This window comes from Vicugna pacos, chromosome 5 (genome assembly GCF_048564905.1).
Source record: "Vicugna pacos chromosome 5, VicPac4, whole genome shotgun sequence".
Classification (NCBI taxonomy): Eukaryota; Metazoa; Chordata; class Mammalia; order Artiodactyla; family Camelidae; genus Vicugna; species Vicugna pacos.
The window spans coordinates 106,619-131,533 of record NC_132991.1 but is presented as its reverse complement, the minus strand read 5'-3'; the positions used below and the strand labels follow the sequence as shown (position 1 = coordinate 131,533).

Here is a 24,915-nt window from a genome sequence, read left to right as displayed (position 1 = left end):
AATATCAAAGATGGGCTCAGGAATGAAGGCACAGCATGGGGATGGGTCTGCAGGGGACCCCGTTGCCTAAGCCCTCGGCTCTTCCCTTGAGGCTTATTGTGGAGCAGTGAGGTCACCAGCAGCTGTGGGGTCACTGGCTCTAGAGTTTAGCTGTGGCTCTCTGTTGGAGCTATATGGAGGCCATGTGAACCTGCAGGGGTGGCAACTGAGCCCTGGTCTGGGCTCCAGCTGTTAGGCTCTGTGTAGGGCATGACAGCTTGTAGATGCAGTGGGATTCTGTGGGAGCACATGTCAGAGAGCCCAAGCTGTCTGTTTCCACTGCTTCTAGACAGCATTGCAGGATCTCAGAGCATCTCTTGACTTGGGTCTAAAGTGAGAGTTGCTCTCTAGTGTCTCCCTATCCCAGTGGTCTTTCAGGTGCCCTGGTGAGCAGATGCTTACTTTTGTACAATATAAGAGTTTATAGATTTTTTTTTTCTGAGGAGGTACTGGGGATTGAACTTGGGACCTTGTGCATGCTGAGCATGCACTCTACCACTTGAGCTATATCCTCCCCTATAAGAGTTCTTAAAGAAGATGCTTTCTCTTTCTCTATCTCCCCTTCCAGCAACCCTTACCTACCATTCATCACACTGTAGCCTCATAGCATAACTATGCCTCGTTTCTAGCAAGTATTTTGAGAGTGTCTGGAGTGCGGAAAGGTATATTATGGCCCTATATGAAAGAAAGACCTGGTCCTTACATGAGCTGTGACGGGCCCTTAGCGGGCCTCTGTATCTCTAATTTTATAAACATGTGCTTGGTATATAGACACAAACTGTAGAATTCAGGAAACTTAGTAGCACGTATGGCTTCCTATAGGATTTTGGTGGTTACGTGTGTAATCTGGCTTGTGTATTAGTAAAGTGATCCTAGGAATAGACATACAGGATTTTAAAATATTAATTATATATTTTCAGAGTCTTTCTTTGGGTATACCCTATGTAATATATGAATTAATTTTTTAATATAGTTAACTTGAAAACATTTTTTGGCTGGCAGCCTAATCTCTTTAAGAACCTGTATATTCATATTTTTGGTGGCATATCTTTCCAATATATGACTTTACTCCTCACCTAGTCTGTTGCCCTTCTTCTTTGTGGAGTGACATATCCAGGGTCTTTATGTTCTGGTTGACCTGAGATGATGAAACAAAGATGCTGGTTTAGATTCCAGAGGCTATTTTGTTTCTTACAAATTGGTTGGTTAAGCAATTTAGAGACTTAACTGTCAATTACCAAAAATGGATTATATGCTTAATTGGTTCATTTGTTTGTTTGTTTATTTAAAGTCTCATAAAAGTTTATTATAAAAATACAATTGACAAGGAAATTTGATTGTTTCTAATATTTACTTATTGAGCTTTTGGCCACTACCTTTCAGTTTTTTAGGTCACAGAAAATTAAATGTATCAAATGGTAAAGAAATTGAGTAGAAATTAACTGATATTTTAATCTATTATTTGATATTGGAAGACATTATTAAATGTTAATGTACCTATGATCAAATTCAATTTAAGTTTATAATGATTTTTACCTTATATTAGGCAGTTAGGGAATAATCCTAGTAGAATCAATATTATTGAGCCACAAAACTGTGAGTTCCAGTGTGGGGAATGTGCCGCTTGTCAAGCACAGAGTTGGGACTAGGATCCATGTGTCCTGTCCTCAGTCTGGTGCCTTTCAATACATATTACAGTGAACTGTCCTCTGTTCTATCTTTTGTTCAGGCTATGTGAGTGGATGTTTAAATGTGACATGGGTGTGGAAGCTCTGATGCAGAATTTCTGAGGTTGATCTTGTCACTTTATTTTTCACACATACGCATGGAGCTTTGCCAGAAACAGCCTGGCGAATTTGTGTTTTTATATGTATTTGTATTTTTCTCCATTGAACTAGCTGTATGGGCAGGGGGTGGGGAGAAGGGCAGGAACACAGTGCCCAGTAAAACAAACTTCGATATACAAAAGCAGTCTGGTCTATACAAAAATAATGAAGATGACCTGGCTTTGGTCATAGCAGAATTTGTACAGGGAAAAGTATACTTTTGCTGAGGAAAGAGGTACTGTAAAAAAAAAAAAAAGTTCTCAATATTGAATTTCCTAACTGAAATTGTTTTCAAGATCCTCATCCCTAGGACTGATCGATAAAAATCATCAATAATTACAATGAAAACTCCAACAGTTAATGTTCATATTGAGTTACAGTTTTGTGGCAAGCTCTGTTTTTAAATATGTTTTATTTCAAATTAATGTTTCAATGACAGTAACTGAGTCTGTGCTTTATTCTAGGATTCAGAAAAATTGCAAGGCTTATTCCAGGCTGCACTGGAGCTCAGCACCAGCACCAAACCATATGACTGTGTAACAGCTTCCTACCTGCTGAACTTCTTAATCTGGAAGAATGCTTTGCCGTCATCTCTGTCTCCCCACTTAAAAACTCAGCGGGTTGCGTGTGGAGATGGAGATAAGTCTGCTGCTGTGGTGGAAAATAACACATTAATGAGTTCATATTGAGTAAATGACCTTTTGCTCTTATTTATCAAAACCAATATCTTGCTCTCACTATTCATATGGTTAGAATATTTAATGGTTAAACATTTACTTTGTGGTTTTACATTTAAGAGTTTACCAGCATAAAGTATGCCATGAATTGCTCCTTTGCCACTAAATAGTTTACTCAGCTGTATTGTTTCTAAACAGGATTCACATTAAATAAGTAGATATGCAAATGTACATTAATAGAGCTTTTATTTAAATAAGACCTCTTTCTCTACCAAAAATGTACTTTTTTTTTCCCTGTAGAAATTTTACTATGGCTATAGCCAGATCTAGGGTCTGAGTTGGTTTAGATCTAATGATTTTAAACAGATATTTGTTGGGGATTCATGTACTTAATTTTATGCTAGTAAATCTTCATTTTGGAATTGCACTAGAAACGAGGACAGGTAGGAATTTTTAATTAAACAAAGGAGAGGTCATATATAGAAAGAGAGTTAGTCTCTCCAGGATGGTGGGAAAAGCCATAAAAAAGAGAACTAAAATGGGAGAAAACTAGGAGGTCATGGATAGTTCTAGTGAAAATGTGGTCATAGAGCTCGCGATGGAGAGATGACGTTGCCATGGGAAATGACACGTGCCCACCTTAGGTAATAGTTTCTTAGATATGACACTCAAAGCACAAGCAACAAAGAAAAAATAGATAAACTGGACTTAATCAAAATTTGAAACTTTTGTGTGTCAAGGACACCATCAAGAAAGTGAAAAGACGACATGCGAAATGGGAAAAAGATTTGCAAATCCTTTAGCTGTTAAGGGACTTGGATCTAAAGTATATAAAAAATTTTACAACTCACTAGTAAAAGGTCAAATTAATAAAAAATAACCAAATTAAAACATGGACAAAGAATCTGAATAGACATTTCTCCAAAAAAGATAAATATGAACAATAGCAGATGAAAAGATGCTCAACATCATTAGCTGTTCGGGAAATGCAAGTCAAAATCACAATGAGGAAGCACTTCATCCTCAGTAGGATGGCTATAATGAAAAAAACAGATGATAACAAGTGTTGATGAGCATGTGGAGAATGTGGATCCCTCCTATACACTGTTGATGGGAATGTAAAATGGTCCGGCCCCTTTGGAAAACAATCTGGTGGTTTCTTGGAAGGTTACACATAGAATTATCGTATGACTGTGCAGTTCCACTCTTGGCCATTTTCTTAGTCAGCTCAGGCTGCTATAACAAGATACCATAGAGTGGGTGGCTTAAACAATAGGCTTTTATTTTTCAATTCTGGAAGCTGGGAAGATCAAGATTAAGGTGCTGACGGATTTGGTTCCTGATGAGAACTCTCCTCCTAGTTTGTAGACAACAGCCTTCTAGCTCTGTGCTCACACAGAGGAGAGAACAAGTTCTGGTCTCTGTTGAGGACAGTAATCCCATCACGGGGGTCCCCCCTCATGCCCTCAGCTAAACTTGATTACTTCCTAAAGATTCTACCTCTAAATACCATTGCATTGGAGGTTGGGGTTTCAACATGAATTTAGGGGGAGGGAAGGGGGACACAAACATTCTGTCCATAATGGGCATATACTTAAGAAAAATGAAAGCTATGTCCAAACAAAACTTGTGCATGAATATTCATAGCAGCATAAGTCATAATAACCAAGAAGTGGAAACACCTCACATGTCCCTCAGCTGATAAATGGATAAATAAAATGTGCTATATTCATACAATGGACTGTTACCCAGCCATTAAAAGAAATGAAACATTAATACATGCTACAGTATGGATGAACGTTGAAAACATTAGACTAAAGTAAAGAAGACACAGATTGTATGATTCCGTTTATATGGTTTGTTCAGAATAGAAAATAAGTACGTGGTTGCCTAGGGCTGGGGAGGGTGAAGGTGCATGGAGGGGAGTGCCTGGGAATGGGTGAGAGTTTTTTGAGGGGTGAAGATGAAAATGTTCTAAAATTCACTGTGGTGATAATTGCACATAGCTGTGAATATCCTAAAAATCATTAACTTCTACACTTTAAATATATAAATTGTATGGTATATGAATTATATTTCAATAAAGCCATTATCTTTTTAAAAAACTTTCCAAATAGTACATGGGCCTGGGATCTGATAACCCTGATGGAGGATGTCTAGAAGGAATGGTCCAGAGTGAATGCTGTCAATGGATCCAGGAAGTTAGGAGAAGACACAGTTCTCCCTTAACTGGAGATGGATAACAGGCTAGATAACCTTGAAACTTCCCTTTTTCCATTCAAAACCTCTAGTGTAAAGTACAATTGAGTTGGTGTTTTCATGGAAACTGTTCTGTTCCCAAATTTATATGTGTTTACAATGATGTAAAGTACAGAAAGGGAACAAATGGGATATGAAATTGACCAGCACAATTTTTAGCAAGTTTCAAAACAAATTTCAGTGGTTTAAGAAAACAACAATAACTGCCTAAAATATATTATTTTTAACTGTGCTAAGGTATAAAATTTCATAAATCTAAAATCAGTGTAAATGTAACAATTAGCTGAAATATAAACTAGAAAAAGCAGGCTTCCAATGTACAATAAATATACTAATAATCAGTAACTTTTTATAGTTTATATTCAGCTTCCAAAACTGACTAAATGTGGTTGAAGTATCTGCCATTAACATAATCTAATCTCAAAATACATCCACACTCTCTCTTATGTACCATATTAGAGGGAAAAAAGCATGTTTAAATAAAAAATGAAATCCACAAAATGAAAACTATCAAATTAAAACACACCATTTTATTACTACATTTTCAAGAGCCTATAGGTAGGTACAAAGCACAACTCTGAAAGATATGGCCCCCTTCACAGGCACATTCGATTTCAAATAGCAAGGACAGTAATTGAAATTTTAATACTAAAATGTCACTCTTTAAATCATCCATGCTTTACTAGTTAGTTCTGACCTCAAGTATACCGAAATACTTCCCCAACACTTAAAGCATTAAAGATCTCACCCTGACATCTGTACCTAATAAAAAAGGAATTTAAAAGACACAATTTTTCATAAAAATTAATGTAAAATGGTATTACCTTGAAAATATCAAACATAATATACCCTGACGCCTTTCATCTTGGCGCCTAAACAATTGAAACTTCGTTTTATTATGCGAGGATGGCATGAAATATAAGACACTATTCTACAATCTCGTTTCAACAATGATCAGGAAAATGAAAGCTCATAGGTACTCAGACTTTTAAGTAACAAAACTTGGCCTTTTAAACTTCACAACCTTTTAACGGTCAAATTCCTAAAACCTCAGTTAACACTTAAAGTCTGTACTCATAGGAAACCAAAATTGTATCCAGTATGAGACAGCAGTTGAACAGCTAATCTAAGATGTGACTTTTTCTTCAATCAGCTTCCACCTTGCTCTGCGCTTTTATTTTGCACCGCAGTTTTTCGCTCAAAGACAAGACGCACTCAGGTAGGAGGGCCCCGGTCCCCCTCCGCCCGCGTCAAGGCGAGTCGGGGGATGGGATCTGCTCCACCCCGGACCCCACGCGAGCCCTCGGGCACCCAGGGGGACGCGGCCCGCCCCGGGCTCCTCTCCTCGCGCCCGCGGGGCCCGCGCCGCCCGCCTGCCCCGCCCAGCCCGGCCCCCGAGCGCGCGCGGCCGACGGGCGGGCACGGCCGCCGCCCCGCCGGCCGCCGGGACCCTCCCCGCTCCCCGCTCCCCGCTGCGCTCCGCGGGGTCGGGGCGGGGTTGGGGGGGGAGCCCGGCGGCCGCAGGCGGAGGCGCAGCGCGGATCCGGGCGGGAGAGCAAGCGGCCGGGCGGGGGAGCGGCTGTGGAGCCGGCCGCCTGCAGCAGTTCTTAAAGTGAAAGTCTGATGGCAATAAATTCTGTCAGCTTTATTTTTTTTTTTGACTTTTTAAAATGTATTTAATATTCTTGTAAGTGGTTAGTCCTTACAGTTTCACAGTACCTGACCCCCTCCCAGCCCCTGCCTCCATGTTTTTCATTTTTTAAGATTTTAAGTATAGTTGATTTACAAAATTATATTCATTACAAGTGTACAGCATAGTAATTCACCATTTTTACAGACTATACTCTAGTCAAAGCTATTATAAATAAATGGCTATACTTCCCTGTGCTGTGCAATGCCTCCTTGTTAGATGTCTGTTTTATACATTGTAGTGCGTGTCTTTTAATGGTGTACCCCTAGTTTGCCTCCCACCCTTCCCTCTCCCCACTGGTAACCACTAGTTTGTTTTCTACATCTGTGAGCCTGTTTCCATTTTGCATATGCATATACACTCAATTTGTATTATTTTTCACATCCCGCAGATAAATGATCTCACACAGTACTTTCTTTCTCGGTCTGACTTATTTCACTAAGCATACTATTTTCTAGGCCCACCCACATTGCTGCAAATGGCAGAGTTTCAGCCTTTTATAGGACTAATTAATATTACTTTATGTATATATTTACATGTACATACACCACGTCTTCTCTATCAATTCAGGTGTTGATACGGACTTGTGTTGCTTCCATGTCTTGGCTATTGTAAATAGTGTTGCTACAAACATTGGGGTGCAGGTGTCTTTTCAAATTAGTGTTTTTGATTTTTCAGATACAAACACAGGAATCAAATTGCTGGATCGTATGATAGCTGTAGTTTTAGTTTTGTGAGCAACCCCTATACTGTTTTTCATAGTGGCTATGTAATTTACATTCCCACCAACAGGGTACAAGGGTTCAAAAGCTATACTTCAAGTCTTTATTTTGCATTCACTTTAAAAACATTGTTACTATGTAGATAATTCTGGTTGACATTTTTCCTTCAGCTCTGCAGAGATGTTGTACTTTCTCCTCGTTTTTATAATTTCTAGCAATGTTTGCTTCCAATCCTAATTTTTCTTGCTCTATATGTAGTGTTTCATTTTTTCACTGATTGCCTACAAGTTTTTCTCTTTATACTTGGTTTTTATTGCTAGTCTGTGAGGTACATGGCCATATCTATCTTCTATTTCTTTTGCTTGGGGTTCAGTGAGCTTTTGATCTGACATTTGTTTGCCTTTCATTACTTTTAGAAAATTCCTGGCCATTTTCCCTTCAAATATATTTTTCCCTTTCTTCTTTACTTCTTCTATTTTGATTTTTCCAGTTACCTACAGTGATCCTTTAGACACTGTCCTGTGGGAAGTTCTCAGCTATTGAATGCTCAGTTGTCATTTTTTTCTGTTTGTCTTTGATTTCCATGTGGTTAACTGGTATTGCTCTATCTCAGGTTCTCTGATTTTTTCCACCAATTTGCCCACATCTGTTTTAGTTCATTCCATTAAAATAATTCTTAACCACTGATACTGTACTTTTCTTTTATAGGATTTTCGTTTAACTCTGAAAGTAGTTGCCATTTCATTTCTCATATGTTCATGTGTGTTCTTCACCTTCCCACTAGATCCTTCAACATAATAATAATAGCGATTTTAAATCCCTTCCCTGTCTGATTGTTCCAACATTCGGTCTATCTCTGATTTTGGTTCTGCTCCTCATCTTATCTCATTATGATTGATAGTTTTAACATGTTCTGTTTCTGTTTTTCTGCTTGACTCCATTTTTATTGTATGCTTGGCATTGTAAAAAAAAAAAAGTAGATATTGAGGTAATAATTTATGTTTGAAAATTTTCAGTTAGGATGATTGTGGGGGGCACTGAGCCAATGCAGCTGTACCCCACCTGGCTGGGCTCTGCTGTTGCTGTAGCTACATCAAGCAGACAAAAAGCTTCCCATTCCTCCATTGGAATTCCGCCATGGCACTGCTCTGAGTGGCAGGTCTGAGGGTTTCCTGAGTATTCCTGTTCCACCCTCAACTGTTAGCAGACCTGCTGACCTGTCTCACGGACAGTCTCTCTCTGTGCCCTTGACCTATTCCAATGGTAGGCTGCTGCTTTTGTTACTCAGTGCAAGGCTTTGTTGAGTGCTTACAGGCTCCTGCGTTCTCCAGGTCTTCCTGCCGCCCCTCAAACCTTGGGAAGTGCAGTCAGCCTGTCCAGCCAAAAAGGATGTCACACATCTTCTTCCCAACACCTGCTGTTTCTTATGAGCACCTGATGTAGGCCAATGGGACTTTTTTTATGAGTATGTGTGGATTCCTCTTATGTCAAGTTTTCTCAAGATTCTAGCCATTACTCAGTCTTCAAGAAATTCATTAACATTTTATTTAATTTATTCTGATCTCTAAAATTTACTAGTGGGCAAAAAGTTTATGTGGCTTCTCAAAGGAGATTTGGATCCTTTGGAATTCAGTTTATATTCCTACCTTGTGACATAATCTGTGGTAGATTTTTAAAAGCATGATTTTGTAGATTATTTGATCCTTTCTTGTTTTTCAAACTGTGTGTGTGACAATATTTTTTGAGGCATTTTGGATTCTTAGCAATTTGGAACACAGATCTCATTTCTTTTGATGAGTCAGTCTAGCTTTACCAGTTTCACAAAGTACCAACAGTTTGGATGCTTTGATCCCATTACTGTATATTGGTTTTCTGTTTCATTAAGTATGCTTTCATTTTTATTTTGATTTATTCTACTTTGTATTTGTATCACGTGTAGAGATTGATATTTAGCTTGTCTTCAACTTTAATTCTTTACTAGCATGTGGCTCTGGGGACATGAATTTCACTGAAATTAGTGATTTGGTTGCATCCTGAAAGTTTGATGTATAGTATTATCAGTATTGTACATTTAAAAATATTTTACAATTTTCAAAATAAAATTTTCTTTGACCTATAGGTTATATATATATAACATATATATTATATATATGTGTGTGTGTATATATATATACATATATATATATATATATAAATTTCTAGTTGTATTTTTATCATCATTTTTAAACATTGTATTATGATAAATCCGTACACTTGGCTTGACTTTAATTCTTGAAGTTGAAAAAACATTTTCTACAGTGTTTGATCACAGTTATCACATGAAACTCCAGTCCTGGCCAACATCCTGATTACATCCTTGTGAGAGACTTTGAAGCTAAAGGCCTGCTCCAATGTTCCAATTCTTGACCCATAGAAACTCTGAGATAATGAATGTTTGTTGTTTTAGCTGCAAGTTTTGTGATAACTTTTTATCTAGCAATATATAACTACTAAGTGGGCTTTTAAAAAACATAGCTTCTCAAATTCCAGTCCTATGTGATTCTTTAAGTTTGGGATGTTAACCAGAATATGTGGAGGTTTTTTTTTTTTTTAACTCTCTGTGTAACTCTTTTATTACAATCTATCTGGATAGTGAATCACTGCTGTAGGTCGTACCCCTCCCTTCCCCCAAAACTTTTACATTGTTAGCAGAATATTCTTACTAAAACACAACTGACCATGCTTTTTGTTTCAATCTTCTCAATGACTACACATTACTAATAAAATAAACTTCTGACTAGCAGAGAACACATCACCCTTAACTCTCTGGCTGCTATGTATCCCCCATATACTCTACTAGTCACCCCACAAAAGGCGTGGTAAACAATATGCAGCTGGTCCTCCTTGCAGACTTTCCTGTCTCCATGCATTTGCAACACTTGTTTCATCTTAGAATTTTCATTCTCTAGCGCAGCTCCCATCAAACTGCAAACTGCTCATCTACAAAATATAAATAAAAATGTGCCTCCTCTATGAATCACATAACTATTTTGAGATTTACCTCCTTGTGACATAATTAATTTTTATAATTTATCTCTTGAGCAGTAGATTGTGGACTTTTGCATAGCCTAGACCCAGTTTCATCAATCTTTGTTTACAGCAGTATTGTTAAAAATCAGACATCCGTCATACACAAAGAGCAATCTCAAGCCACAAGATTGTTATTCAATGAAATATAGAATAAATTTAAAAAATGTGTTCAGCCGTAGTTGTTCATAAAGTGCTATACACACCATCATGTTATTGCCCTAATTCTTAACATATACAGTTTTCCTAGTTCAATATTTTATATATCAAATAATATGGTTGATTTTCATTATTGCTTTCAAGTTTTATATTGTATCATTGTTTTCAAATGCCCACCAGTGAGTAACCAGCAATCTAGTAAAGGTTCTTAGGAGATCTGCGAGACCCCTAGAGGGGCATAATTCTTAGGATTAAAGTTAGTGCCAAGTACTATTTTGAAAATGGTATCATAGATAAACAAGATTATAGTGTATAGCACAGGGAAATATACACAAAATGTTATGGTAGCTCACAGAGAAAAAAATGTGACAATGAGTGTGTATATGTCCATGTATGACCGAAAAATTGTGCTGAACACTGGACTTTGACACATTGTAAAATGATTATAAATCAATAAAAAATGTTAAAAAAAAAAAAGTTAGTGCAAAGTAAGACATTGTCAACCCCTACGCCCAGCTCCCGCCCCCAGCTCCCGTCCCCAGCTCCCGCCCCCAGCGGCCGGTCCCGGAGCCGCCGCGCCGCGCGGAGCCGCCGCCCAGGGCGCGCGCAGGGGGCCCGCGCGCCGCCGGCCGGGCCGCTGTGCTGATCTTCGCGGGCGCGACGGTCCGGACCGAGCCGGCTCCGCGGCGGGGCCGCGGGCGGAGGGGCGACAACGGGGTCCCGCGTGTCCGGCCGGGCAGCCGCCGCTCCGCTCAGCGCCCCGCCCCCGCCCGGGGTTTGCGGAGACAGAGCAAGAGGCTGTGTTTATGGTCAGTAAAAACATTCTGCTGCCCAGGGGAGAGGGTTGGGGGGAGGAAGCTGAGCCGGTTCTAAATGTTGTTTGCTCTGTAGGCTGCGTTATTTTGGGTCTTTTAGAGGGATGGCCCCTGGGTGACCCAACTTGCAGAGTTTTCTTAAACTCGCAGGTGGAGACGTTTAGTGCAGCTAGTGGATTGTGAGAATAGTGGCAGCCCTGCACCCCCCAGCTGACGTTAAAGTTTGCTAAACGCATGTAATTTCTTGATTACTCAGGTTTTGAAGATGACTTTTATTTCCAGTGTGTTCCAGGACCAGCTGTATCATGTGGTTTCTGTGTAAAGTGCTTTATTTTAGGTTAGCTTTTTGGCTTCCCCTTAGTGTACTTAAAGACCTCAAAGTGTGTTTGAAAGCTTTGGATTGAAATTTTCTCCTGAATGCTTTGGATGCTTATAGACTAATTTGCTAATTTAGAAAATATCCGCATATTCCATGTCATGATTGTTGCCTTTCTTTCCTTTGTCCCTTTGATGTCGGACTGCGGAGCCAGGCTTAGCTTTGTCCTGTCTTCTGTTTGGTCTGGATGATGCTTTGTAGGTAGGCTTCTGCTTTACACTCGCGGTGTTCATTTGCCAGAGAAACGTTTCAAGTTAGGAGCTTCTAGTAGGCGTTTAGCTTAAACTAGTGTAGCAGCAGACCCTCTGTAGGGCCTTTTCTTTAACATTTGTATTCACGTTCTACATATGGCTCCTAACAAATCACTTCTCTGTCCATTTTCACTTTTTGTTAGACACTGATTTCTATGAGGTGGTAAAATAAGACAAGCCACGTGAGGCAGTTTAAACTACTGATAAGTAGTGGTATGTATGACAGCCTTTGTTTTTCAAACATGAAACAGAATAGAAACTGGTGTAGCTTGGCGATTGAAGAAAAAAGCTGAGTTCACTTTTTGTCTTCGTGGGCTAAGACCCTTGTTAAACAAACACTTTCTAAATTCAGAACTCTAGAGTCATCTTAAAAGTATCATTTTGCGTTAAACATTGGTTAAAAGGCTACTTAGTTTTTGATGTTTGTTTTAAGCAGAAGTTTTTCAAAAAGATCAAGAACTCTTCCATTTTAAAATTAGTGGTTAAGATTGTAGCTTTTGGGTGCATGGAGATACTTGCAATTTTATTTAATATATAATATTTTAATCTACAAGTCAGAGTTATTTATGGTCCAGTTGGTAAGGAGTTTATATGAGGGTGATGTGTAGGATAGAACACATTCAGGTTCTCATATGAGAGGATGGATATCTTTGTGTCAATAAGGAGACACCGTAGTGGGTTTTTAGGTACTGAATCCTTTTTCAGTCGTTCCCCCATCCAATTTGTCAATCTCTATATTGCATTAGTTTTTCTTGCACTTAATGTGAGGAGGGGGAAGCTGGAAAGGAGAATTCATGTGTTTAGAGTCATAAAACTTAATCTTCCCTAGTGCCTCCATTTCTAGCACGTGCCCCAGCCTGTGCTGCATTTGTAGGAAGACACCATGAATTTTCTAGAGTTCAGTAAGTGTCTATATAGACACGGGCTCACGTATATAGAAGTGCTTTTCTTTCTTATTTGTAACCACATTAGAAATGTATCAGAGCTATCATGATTAGGTGTAGCCTAATGAATTTTTATGTATGTGTTTTACTTTTAAAAATAATATGTTAATGAGTTATTGTCTTTTTCTCCTAAAAAAATTAATTGATGTGTATGAGGGGTCAAAAGGTATTTTAACTGTAGCAGTAAATTTAGTCCCATAATGTTTTGGTTTAATGAAGTCATACTTTAAATGAACTTTAGATTATGACAGGTTTTTTACATTGAAAAATCTGGTATAAATGCTTTGCTGCAGGCATTATATAGAAATAAGTTTCCTGGAAGTTTGGCCAAAAGTTACAAAAGTATCAAAGCTTAAGCTGTTTCACTTCTACCAGCAAGTAAGGGTCTGTGAAATTAATGAGAAAGAATTTTTTTGTCTTTAGCTTTAAGGGGCTCAGACTCTTCAGCTTTTTAACTTAGATTGATACTCCAGTTAGCGGTCTGATTTTAAGAAGGCTCATGTCATCCCCTACATTAACAGTACCTTCCCTGTGTATGTGCAGGGCCTCTCTGAGTAGCAGGGTTTGAGGGAAGTGGGTGTGAAAGCACCTCTCAGTTTTCTGATCTCCTTTTTATAACTTGTTCAAAGTCTTCCAGGGTGTTTATGATCTGGTATCTGTTAAGTTAGCCTGCAGACCTGCAGGCTGGGGCAGTCAGGGCAAGGGACACTTCTGTGATGTCTGCTGTGTATCTGGTACTCTGTTCAAAGTGTCACTTTTCAACAATTATGAGAGCATTCCATTTGAAGAAGCAGGCTTGAAGAAATAATTTTTCTATCATCACGCACCTGCTAAGTGGTGAACTACACATTCAGACCCAAACTGGTTTGATCTCAAAGGCTGAGCTTTTTATTCATTGACCCTCATATCTCTTTGAAAGCAGTTTTCATGTTTTAGCCTAAAGGTGGCCTCTGGACTGACCACCTTAGAGATGTGTTTTGTTGATTTGCAGTGTCTTTGAATTTCAGCTAGTGATCAGCATTGGAAAACTGGGAAATTTCTTGATGAGGCTTATGGATTTCTGGATTTTTAGGGATGAGTTGAAAATCCAGTCACTGGTAGGCTGTGTTCCGACCTTCTGGGGCAGAGAGGTGGGGCAGTAGCTGCCCTTTGTAGATCGGGGTGTGTAGTCTGCGTGGTCCCCTCACCCTGGCTGGTGATGTGTGTGGCCTGCAGCACTGATGTTCTATTACCCGCCTCAGTCCTCGTAGGTGTGTCATTCACGTCTCTGCCCCAGCTTCCCCTTGCATGGATGACTCCAACCTTTAAAAACAAAACGTTTTTTGGACTGTGACCACTTATCCAACTTCTAATATATTGCTTGTCATTCTTAATTTTTTCAGAAGTCCTAAAAGTTTGTTAATAAAACCTGTGGTATACATAATACTTTTTATCCAGTGTTAGCTTATTAGGTATTTTTTAAATCTTTGTTTTTATAATAGTAACAATTTGAAAGTTCTAAAGAATGATGATTATAATTTTTCCACATCTCTTCATGTCAGTGAGCAAATAAAAAAACCACTACTTTTTTACTGGGATGAGACTCACAAAAAAGAAATTGATTGAAGATCATATAAATAACTTTTTTCTTTTAAGAATGGGTTATAGAGATATCGCCTCCCACTAGTCAGAATGAGCACCATTAAAAGTCCATGAATGATAAACACTGGGGAGGGTGCGGAGAACAGGAAGCCTCCTGCACTGCTGGTGGGAATGTAGTTTGGTGCAGCCACTATGGAAAAACAGTATGGAGATTCCTTAAAAAACTAAAAATAGGCTTATCATGTGATCCAGCAGTCCCACTCCTGGGCATGTATCCAGAGAGAACTCTTAACTCAAAAGATACATGCACCCCAGTGTTCATAGCAGCACAATTTACAATAGTCAAGACATAGAAACAACCTAAATGTCCGTGACAGATGACTGGATGAAGAAGTTATGGTACACACACACACACACACACACACACACACACACACACACAGGAATACTAGTCAGCCATAAAAAAGAATAAAATAATACCATTTGCAGCACCATGAATGGACCTGGAGATTATCCATTCCAAGGGAAGTAAGCCAGAAAGAGAGAAAAACACCATATGATATCATGTATTTGTTGAATCTAAAAAAAAAAAAAAAGACAGAAGTGAACTTATTTACAAAACAGAGACAGACTCACAGACATAGAAAACAAACTTATGGTTACCAGGTGGGAAGGGACAAACTGGAGTTTGAGATTTGCAGATACTAAGTCCTTTATATAGAATAGATAAACAACAGTCCTCTACTGTATAGCACGAGGAACTAGATTCAATATCTTGTGTGGCTTATAATGGAAAAGAATATAAAACGGTATGTGTGATCAGGATTTATTTAAAATAAATAAATACTAAAAAAAAAGAATGTATGTATATATATGTATGACTGAGGTATAATATGGTACACTAGAAATTGACACAACATTGTATACTGACTAAATGTCAATTTAAAAAGAATGGGTTATAAATATAAACTCTGCTTTCAAAATGAAGACAATGAAATGGAATAAGAAATTGAACAATAAACATTTTTCTAACATTGTTGGTAGATGAAGGGTTTGGCAAAGAGAAGATTGCTGTGTAACAAGTCTCTGGGACCAGACTTAAAAATTTTGGCTGTTTTTGATGGAAGATTTTCTGAAATGTGTTACATATTTATTGTGACCCTAAAGTGGACTGAGTTTAATCTTTTCTTAAATGTTTGAAGTTTAGTGTAAGAACAACTTATTGTTTTGGGCTCTCTTGTAGTTTCTGTTTTTTATTTTTCCAGAAACAACTGAATGGGCATTCTAAATTTACTCTAGATGATGGTGTTTCTTATTCTTGTATCTAGTTTTAATACTATTTCCAACTTTTTATTTAAATTTCCTGGTTTTCTTGCAAACCTTGAGGATGTCACCTTCTGATTAACTGTTTCTAATATATTTCCTGTGGGGAAAGTAATCATACTTGACATTTGCCTGTAAAGTGGAATAAATAAGTTCTGAATCTTCTGTGCAGTAAGACATATGAGCTTTAGTCATTTTTTTTTAACACGTGTTTTGCTGTGTAGAGTTTAGTGTTGAGATTGCCCTGTTACTTTGTAAACAACTGGGATGATGTATTAGTTAATGAGGCAAAATAGGATGGAGAGAAGAAACTGATGAATAACCAGAGAGACACAGCAAATAAAATGCACATTCCTTAGGCTTCAGGTAGGTCATTTCTGAGATTTGAATCATGAGTACTCTGGCTCTAAACTAATACACTAGGTTATTGATATTAAACATAGGCTAAAATATCTGATTGTAATATGCTCTCCAGAAATGTAAATTATCAGTGAAGAAAAAGTACTTTCTGTATTTAAAGGAAAGATTAAGCAGGAGGTAGAAGGCAGGGGCTCCGGATGCTCTGTTTTGCTGTTAGTTTGTAGTAAGTCGCTGCTGTGCATCACATTACAGGTTTGGTGACTATGATTCACATGAAGTGAAGTTTCTTGTTCATCTTTGAATTTTACTACATTCTAATGGTCCAGAAAATTTTGCCAAAGTTAGAGATACATTTTTAGGGTGGCCTAGCTTCAGATGCAGTCTATATGGGGTATCAAAAAATGGAGTTTGTTTATGTGGAGAGATTTGGGGGCAGGGCAGGGGCAGTCACTGGCTACAACTGCTAACACAAAGTTTAATGAGAGGCCTGTGTGGCCACAAGTTGCAGGAAACAAATTGTAGGTGCGAAAGGCTGTGAACAGAGAAACACATGGTGCCTTCAAGTCCGAGCCCCAAGTCGCAGGGCGCTCACTCCGGGCTGCAGGACTTGATTTGTGTTTTGTGTTTTCACATGAGCAAGTCTGTGTGACAAGCTTGGGCAAACAGCCCCAGGGTTGTTTTTAAAAAGAGGATTTGATTTATTGAATGATTGTTACTAATTCTTCTAGCAACTCTGAAGTCTGCTTGTTCTGAGTGAAACCCAGCAGGGCCAGCCCTCCCTTAGCTGAGCTGCCCGGCTGCACAGCAGCGGGAGGAAGCCGCGCTCAGGGCAGATGGGAAGCGCGGGGCGGCCCCCCGCCCCCCCCCACCCCCCCCCCCCCCCGAGTCAGACCCCCGGGAGGCAGTGACCCTGCCGCCCGGCAGCGCGCAGGCCTCGGCTCGGTGCTCGCGGGGCCGTCCTGTCCCGGCCGGGCTGCGGCAACAGCAGCGCTGAGACCAGGTCTCAGGGAACACGGGCGCCTTTGGCTGTTGGGTGAATTCATCCCGAAGCTACTGCAGTTCCAACTCAACAGCTTGTGAACTTGCACAGGGAAAGCTCCGCTGTTCAGTCCCCAGACTTTCTGGTGTGTCTGTGCCTCTAGGAGTCATGATGCTACAGCCTGGAGGGGGAAGAGAAGTGAAAAACACAGTTTGTAGGCGTAGACAGAAATGCCAAGACCTAAAACTAGAGTTCCAGATATGTATCTATTTGCAGCTGAAATGAGAATTTATTCAGCTGGAAGGACGTCAGCCAGCTGGGGAGGGCTTTCTGAGGCGGCAGGGAACGGCGTGCAGTCTAGTGAGGCGCGTGCAGGTTTACCTGCCTGGAGGGCGGAATCCAAGGCAGGAAATAAGGGGAGATGCTCACAGGACCATGGGAACTGCGACTCTGATTATTCACATAACAGGCCACGATAACTGTGAGGCAGAGTGTTTGGAATTTTGGTTGGTTGAGCAGTTGGGATATAATACAATAGGAAATAAATTAGCTGCTTGACGAACTGGGTGATTGAGTCATGGATTAGGGAAGTGATTGCAGGAATAAATAAGAGTAGAACAAGAAATTACATGGAAGAAAAACTGGTCAAACTTGGCAAATGTTTAATGTGAAAGTATCAAAATTTCTTGAGGGCTCACTCTCTGGGTTGAATTTGGACCATAGATGCTGTTGTTGGGAAGAGTCTGATTTTATAAAACTTTGAGGAACTCAGTCTTTGAAGTTGAAAATGGCTAAAATTCTGAATCCAGATAGGAGGTTATAGGTTGGGGTTTGTGTCAAAGTCCGATTGTATCCTACTTGCAAGCTAATACTTTTGTTGGGGGTTGGTTAAAAGTTTGCATGGTCCTTCAGTAACCTGTGCCTAGTCCTTTGGGAAGCGTTGGTCCAGATAGTTGGGAGGTAGAAGTTTGGTGAATTTGGAGAGGAGGGGAGAAATTAGATGTTAAGATACATTGTCAATTATATTTCTCCTTTACAGGTATATATTTACTCTCCTTAAGCTGGAATTAGACTCTTCAGGTCAAGAATATGCTTGATACCATCGATTATATGTGAATTGTAATTCCTGTTTCAGAGACAAGGTGGAGGAAACTGTGATCTCTGCATTGGAGGCAAGTGTATATGTATGATTTGTGGAGCAGAATTACCTTTTCATTCATTTCTTCTTGCATTGATGATGGCAAAGGATACACACATACACATCTTTGAACTTTGAAGTTTGGATTTAGTTTTCAAAAGTACACAGGTAGAATCTTATACTTAGGAATTGAGTGGGATATTTATACACTGCTTCTTTTCCTAAGAGTTAAGTACGTTAAGTTTGTAAAAATGGTGAAGAAACTGTAAAGTGCTTTGCAAATATTGTTAAAATTATGTTGTTTCCAGACCTAGTTTCTTTTGGAATCCATCGGTTAGAAAATATGGATAAATAAATGTATTTTTAGAAGCTGAAATACTGGAACATCATTACCAAACATCATCTAATAGAACTGAAAAATTCTGAATTCCTTCTCAAATACAATTTTATCACTTTTTAATATTCATCATTCAGTCTTTTAAAATGCCTGTTGTTACGAGTTTACATCATAGTATTTATGCAGTTTTGTATCCTTCAAGAAACTAACCTGTATTAAAAAATGTATACGCAGAGCAGAGCCCGCAGCACTTGTAGGAGGCAGAGAGGCGGTTTGGTTGTTGAAGCTGGAGGGGTGCTCCCGGCACCCAGTGCCTAGAGGCCAGCGATGCTGGTAAACAGCTTACATGCTTAGGACAGCCCCCGGCAACAACGAATTATCTGCCCCAAGTGTTTGCGGTGCTGAGGCTGAGAAACCCCGCCCTAGCAGAGATGTGTCACTGTTGCCACTGTCTTCTTTGGCTTTTTTGCATTGTTGTTATTTCCCACGGCTTGCTGTCTTCATTGATTACTCCAGTTGCGTAAGCTTCCCGTATTCTTAGCCTGTGAAGCCTCCCTCTTCCAGCGCTCAGGCACTGCAGTCAGAACAAGTGGAGTCTGCTTTCCAGGGTTGCCCATGCTTCTCTTCATCTCTGAGCTTGTGTTTGGGAAGAATATCTGATTCTGTTAATTTATAGCAGTGATGGAATGATGGCCCATGGGGATTATCTCAAAACCAGCCCAAACCAGTTGCTTGTTAACCCAGAAGAGCCTGGATTAGAAGAGTTTTAGTTTCTGTGGGGGAAGATTTTTAAGGCCCTTAAGCAGCAACTTACTCTGCAAATCTATCTTCACAATTAGTTCTACTCAGCTTCAACTTTTCACAATTTATTTTCTTCAGAATTTTAACTCAGAAGTCCTAAAAAATCTTCATATCTTTCTCTTAACTCCATCCCTCTCTCCCCTTATTTTCATCTGTAACATTTTTGGCAGAATTGTTTTATTTACACATCCAGATTTCCTGGAAAGAGACAGAGGCAGATGGTTTGAGGTGCAATATGGGAGAAAGGTGAGGTCATGAGGGTGGGTTTAGGATATACTGCAGGATGTGGGATAGACAGCTATCAACATTGGGGGAGTGACTAGAGCCATTGTGTGTGTGTGTGTGTGTGTGTGTGTGTGAGAGTGTGTATGTTAGATCGTTGAAAGTTACAGTCCTTTATGTGGGTCGCTGATGTCTCTCCTTGTGTCTGCACTTACTTGAAATGGTGTACAGGAGTTTCAAATTGGTGTGGAAATTAAATTATGTACATGTTTCCACTTTTGGATTTTTAAGTTATATTTCATAAGTGGATGGAATTTAATACATTCAGTATTAAATCAATGTTTTATGTCCTTTGTGATTGATTTAGTTTATAATTTATAGTTTATTATTTCACTTTGAGCCAGCTAGCTGCATTAGTTTTAATTCTTAGAGACTAGCTTGTCTGAAAAAGTGGGTGGGTTGGAATATGCGTATAACTGTAGACACACTCTCCTTTCTTGAACTTTCACTTGTAGCTCTTAGGTGTAGATATTTGTAGAAAATAATTTGACTAGTTTCTAATGAAGAAATAGATAATGTAGCTAGGTTTGAAGTCACACTGTACAAGTCGCTTCTCCAAGACTGCAGCAGTAAAGGCACTTAAGTATGTTGCTGAAACATAAGACAAGACTGCTCCTCGAAATCTGCCTTTGTCCTACAAGAGAACAGCTTTGTTAATGGAATTTAGTTCTTTAAGATCAGGGTGAATACATAAATGTTAGAAGCCCTGGTCAGCACAGTGTGATGCCTAAGACATGGTTGATGACTCAAGTTCCTTAGGAAGAAAATACAATTTTATGTTGGGGAAAATGCTCTTGTTATCTGGCTTTTAAATTGCACAAGTGAAAAGGCTGTACAGAACACCTCGATTACAAGTGATTTTCCTGAGGAATGGGAATGTGCCAGCCTTAGCTTATTCATACACATCGTCTCATATATTGTAATTGAGTTTTTCTGTAAACACGAAGATCTGTGATGTCAAAAGATTTTTGCAGATTTTCTTCCTCTATTCATAAGATTGTCTGATCAACGTTCTTTCATAGAAAAGGAAAATGATTCACTTTGTTTCTTACGTAATATTGCTCTCCCACACAAAGATGGCACTGAGCCACCGTCAGTGAGCTGTGCTGATGGTCTCTTCTCCTCTGATGTCAATGGCATGTTCATTCTATGTTTTTTGGTCTGTTACATTTAATTTAGATCAGAACAGAAGATCGTAGGCTTTAGATTTAGGAGTTAGGAAGGAAGCTTTTGTTCGCAGGCACTCCTGGGAAGCAAGATACTGTCTCCTGATGGAACATGAGAAATAACCCCAAGGGCTGGCGCTTAGGGCAGACTTACTGTGTGCCAGGTTTCTGAATGGAGCTGATACACCAAATGCCCAGGTTAGGGTGTATCAACTCACATTCCACAACATCTCTGTAAGGCTCTGTTACTCTCATTTTATAAATGAGGGAACAGGATCAGGGAGGGTAAGCTATCCAAGTCAGAAAAGGCCTTTAGCTATTAAGTGGGGAAGCCAGGATTTGAATGTGTTCAGTCTGGCTCCAGAATTCATGCTGTTAAAAACTTAACTGCCTCTAAGAAACATGTGCGTTAAAAAGTATAATGAGTTTGTTAGATTCTGCCACTGTATGAAGCTTGGATCATTTTACAATCAGAGCATAATTGAGGCTCTTTGTGCTTAGAGTATTTGAGCCATTTGGCTTTCGGTCAGTCAAGTTCTTTGTGAGGTTTTTGGTTGTTTTTGTTTTTGATGTTAGGAAGTATTTGCAATTAAGAGAAGGTAAGCAGCTTACAGAAACATTTTATGCACAATACCATTTCAGTTTCATCAGAGATAAATTTATATATGTATTCATTTTTTAAAAGCTGAGGACAGGTAATAAATCTCTAGATGGTGAGATATAGGTTCTATCTTTTACAAAAGTATCTATTAGAAAAGAAATCCCTTATGTAATTTTGTGATCAAGTACTCACGGAAGACATCAGGGGGGAAAAAACATTTTTTAATGGCAGAGTACCTTTAGTAAATACCAGTATCCTGGTGTCTTTCAAAAAAGTTACAGGAAATAAAATGCTTTTCTCAAATTATAAAAAAGAATAGACCTGCTAAGCTCTCCAGTGGCAAGGAGACCAAGCTCTGTTTTTTCTGCTTAGAGTCTGCTGGCCATTTTCCTCTTATTCCTGTGTGTGTGTAGGTAAGTGAGTTTTTGGTGTAGCTTTACTTTCCCCCCCAGTTTTTCTTTTAACTGCAAAAATTAGTTAAATCTGTTTTCTCCGTATTACAGGTACAATCTAATTATTCTTCTACCAGTTTTACACATAGGCATTTGCTTGATATACTATGTTTGTTTTTTCTTAACTTTTTATCTTAAAAACGTTTATATTTTCTAAAAGGTTGGTAGTATATATAGTCCAATGAACATCTGTATACTTTTTACCTAAGTTAACTAATGGTTATCTTTTGCCACATTTGTTTTCTCTCTCTTAATATATATTGTTTTTTTGTTCTGAACTCCTAATTTCATGCCCTTAAATACCTGTTTGCATCTTACAAGCTTAAGGGCGTTGTCCTTACATAACCAAGAATATTATTTTCTCTTTTTAAGTGTGGGGATGTTCAGATTTCCCATGGGGCTTGCAGGTACTAGGCACCACTTGAATTTATTTTATGCAGATTTCTGGTGATTACAACTAAGGGCTGGAAAGTAAAAGCTGTTGGTCTGCTTTTTATGTATAGATAATGTCATAGTAGAGAAAAGACACATTGACCAATAACTACCCTGCAGGATGGAGCGTTTTATATAAGAATGATGGCACAATAAGGCAATAGCCTAGAGGTTATCACAGCATTATGACCTCTTAGGATAAAGATATTAGTAAGGATGAGCCTGGCTCAAGAAGATGCTAAAGTAGAGGACAAACACACAAACAAAACGCAGTACTAGTCCACGTGGAAAGGCATCTGGCACATAGATAAACTTCAGTTATCTAGAAAGTTTCCTCAGTGGAACCTGTGGTTTTCCTTTGATGTCAGATCACTACCGTCTTACTGTACTCTCGGTTAAATGGATTTTGTCTGCATCATTGTCGGGAGACAGATCTGTTTTCTCCGTTGTTAAGGACTTTACATGATTAGAACATCCTCAGTGAGTGTGACACGCTTTAGCAGAAGGGAGAAAAGGAGTTAGAGGTCGGCATCCTTTGAGTCCTTCCTGGTCTGCTCCCTGCGGATCCTGTTGCCAGCTTGGGTAATGTATCCGAGTGATAAAAGCAGCTCCAGGTCTGTATTCAGGGACTACAATAGAATATTCATTTTTTTCATTGTTCATTGTTGTATTATTTTTACTCCTAGATTTGTAGGTTTGTTTCCCTGTTGAGTATTTTTTTATTCCCTATTAATTAAAAAAAATTACTTAGACTGAATGGGTTAGAATTTTCTCTATAAATACTTAATTGCTTTTTCTCAACTGCTACGTCTTCCTATAAAAAATTTTTTTTAAACACTCAGCAATTGTCATTCCCTGCAAAAATTAGACTCAAGGGAAATGTAGAATGTCTTCATAGTTATCTGATTCTATCCAATAAAAGTTGTAAAATTTACTATGTTATTAACATGAAACGTTATAAAAAAAAAACCCTTTTCATTTTGGGGTAAGTTTAGACTCACAGAATGTTAGTGCTAGAAGGAAGTTTTGTACTCTTGGTTGGGTTACTTAACCTCTCTGTGCCTCATCTTAAGATTAATTGTACTTGTCTTATATGGTTGGTTTGAGATTTAAATGAGATAGTATATTCATTGATTAATTAAGCAGTAATTTACTGAATTCTTACCTGCTAGATACTGTATGCTATTGTAAACACATTAATTCATTTAATCCAGGTAACAACACTATTAGGTACAGATACTGGCATTTCACTTATTTTACAGACAGGGAAAGTGAGGCACAAAGAGGGAGGTAACTTGTCCAAGATCACTCAGCTAGTAAGTGGCAGAGCTGGGGTTCTATCCCATGCAGTTTAGTTCTACTTATAAATAAAATCTGCTGCTTGCTGAACTGTTGAAATATGAAGTAAGACGTTGACCATGTACTTCAGTGGTTATTGAAAAACTTAGTTGCAACAGCAGTATGACAGTTACATTGCTGTCCAGAAAGTCATGCAAAACAGTGCTGAAAGTTGCATGGGTAATTGCAGAGACTGGTATCCGAAATGTGCTCATAGCATCAGTGGAAGATTTTTAAAAACCTTATCTAGTGAATAGATCTATAATAATTTTATTTTTAACAAACTGCACTTTGCAAATGCTAGACCTATTAGAAACTCAGATACTTCTTGGATGAGTATCATAAGATCACATTTCCTGATAATTGATGCATGGCTCTCTTATCAGCAAGGTATAGGCTGCTTTTTTTTAAAATAAATATAAATGAAAACAGATACTTCCATGGACCGGTAAGTGGATCCCTTAATTCTTATGGCAGACATTTACTGAGCCCCTGTTTTCTTTCTTACTCTGTCCTAGGTAATGAGGGTACATCACAGAACAAATCTAAGTCCATGTTCTTATGGAACTTACATTCAAGTGGTGGAGGGATGTGTCAATAAATGATAGTGTGAAGGAAGGTAAAGCAGGGCTAGAAGGAGTGTGATTGGGACATAGGCTTTCAGACAGGATGATGAGAGACAGCTTGTGAAGAAATTGAGTAGATGTCTGAGTGAAGTGTGGCAGCCAGCGCTGCTCTGGGGGAGGATGGTCCAGGCAGAGGGACAGGTGTTGAGGCTCATGTGGCTGCAGAGTAAGGGGCAAGTGGCAGAATGTAAGGTGAGACAGATACAGGAGTGGAGTGGGGGAAATGCAGCCTCCTGGAAGGATCACAGCAGCCTTGTACACCATGGCTAGGACTTCGAGCAGCTGGGAAACCTTTGGAAGGTTTTGAGTGAAGACTGACATGATATGACTTCACTTCAACATTATTCCTCCAGCTGCTGTGTGAAAAGGAGACTGCAGTGGGGCGAGAGCGCAGGCCAGCTATTTGTCATGAGTTTTGACTGTCTAGAACCTTTTAAATCTTGCTTTGTTTGGTACATTTTCAGCCTTAAGAATTTCATCTCCCTAGTTTAGACTCCTCAGCCTTTCATTTGCAACTAGGACACAGACATGCACACTAGTCTTCTTAAGTAGCTCCTCTAATCAGGAGCATCGCTGGAGACCTGGCTTCTGACTGAGCAGGCATGGATGCTTGCTGACGTCTCGCCAATACTGTGCACCTTTCAGACAGTGGTGACAGGTTTCCCCCTAGTCATT

General features: G+C 39.1%; 1 protein-coding gene and 1 long non-coding RNA gene across 2 annotated transcripts in view; both read left to right on the top strand.

The window, feature by feature from the left end:
• Positions 1-2,769, top strand: part of LOC107035316 (tRNA (32-2'-O)-methyltransferase regulator THADA-like) — a 31,396-nt gene extending 28,627 nt beyond the window's left edge. Inside the window, exon 18 of the mRNA XM_072960700.1 lies at positions 2,330-2,769. Coding sequence (XP_072816801.1) covers positions 2,330-2,554 — 225 coding nt within the window. The 3' untranslated portion in view covers positions 2,555-2,769. The remainder of the gene's footprint in view (positions 1-2,329) is intronic.
• An 8,257-nt stretch (positions 2,770-11,026) lies between these two features.
• Positions 11,027-24,915, top strand: part of LOC140696291 (uncharacterized) — a 37,239-nt gene continuing 23,350 nt past the window's right edge. Inside the window, exons 1-2 of the long non-coding RNA XR_012072432.1 lie at positions 11,027-11,247; positions 18,107-18,239. This is a non-coding gene — a long non-coding RNA (uncharacterized lncRNA). The remainder of the gene's footprint in view (positions 11,248-18,106; positions 18,240-24,915) is intronic.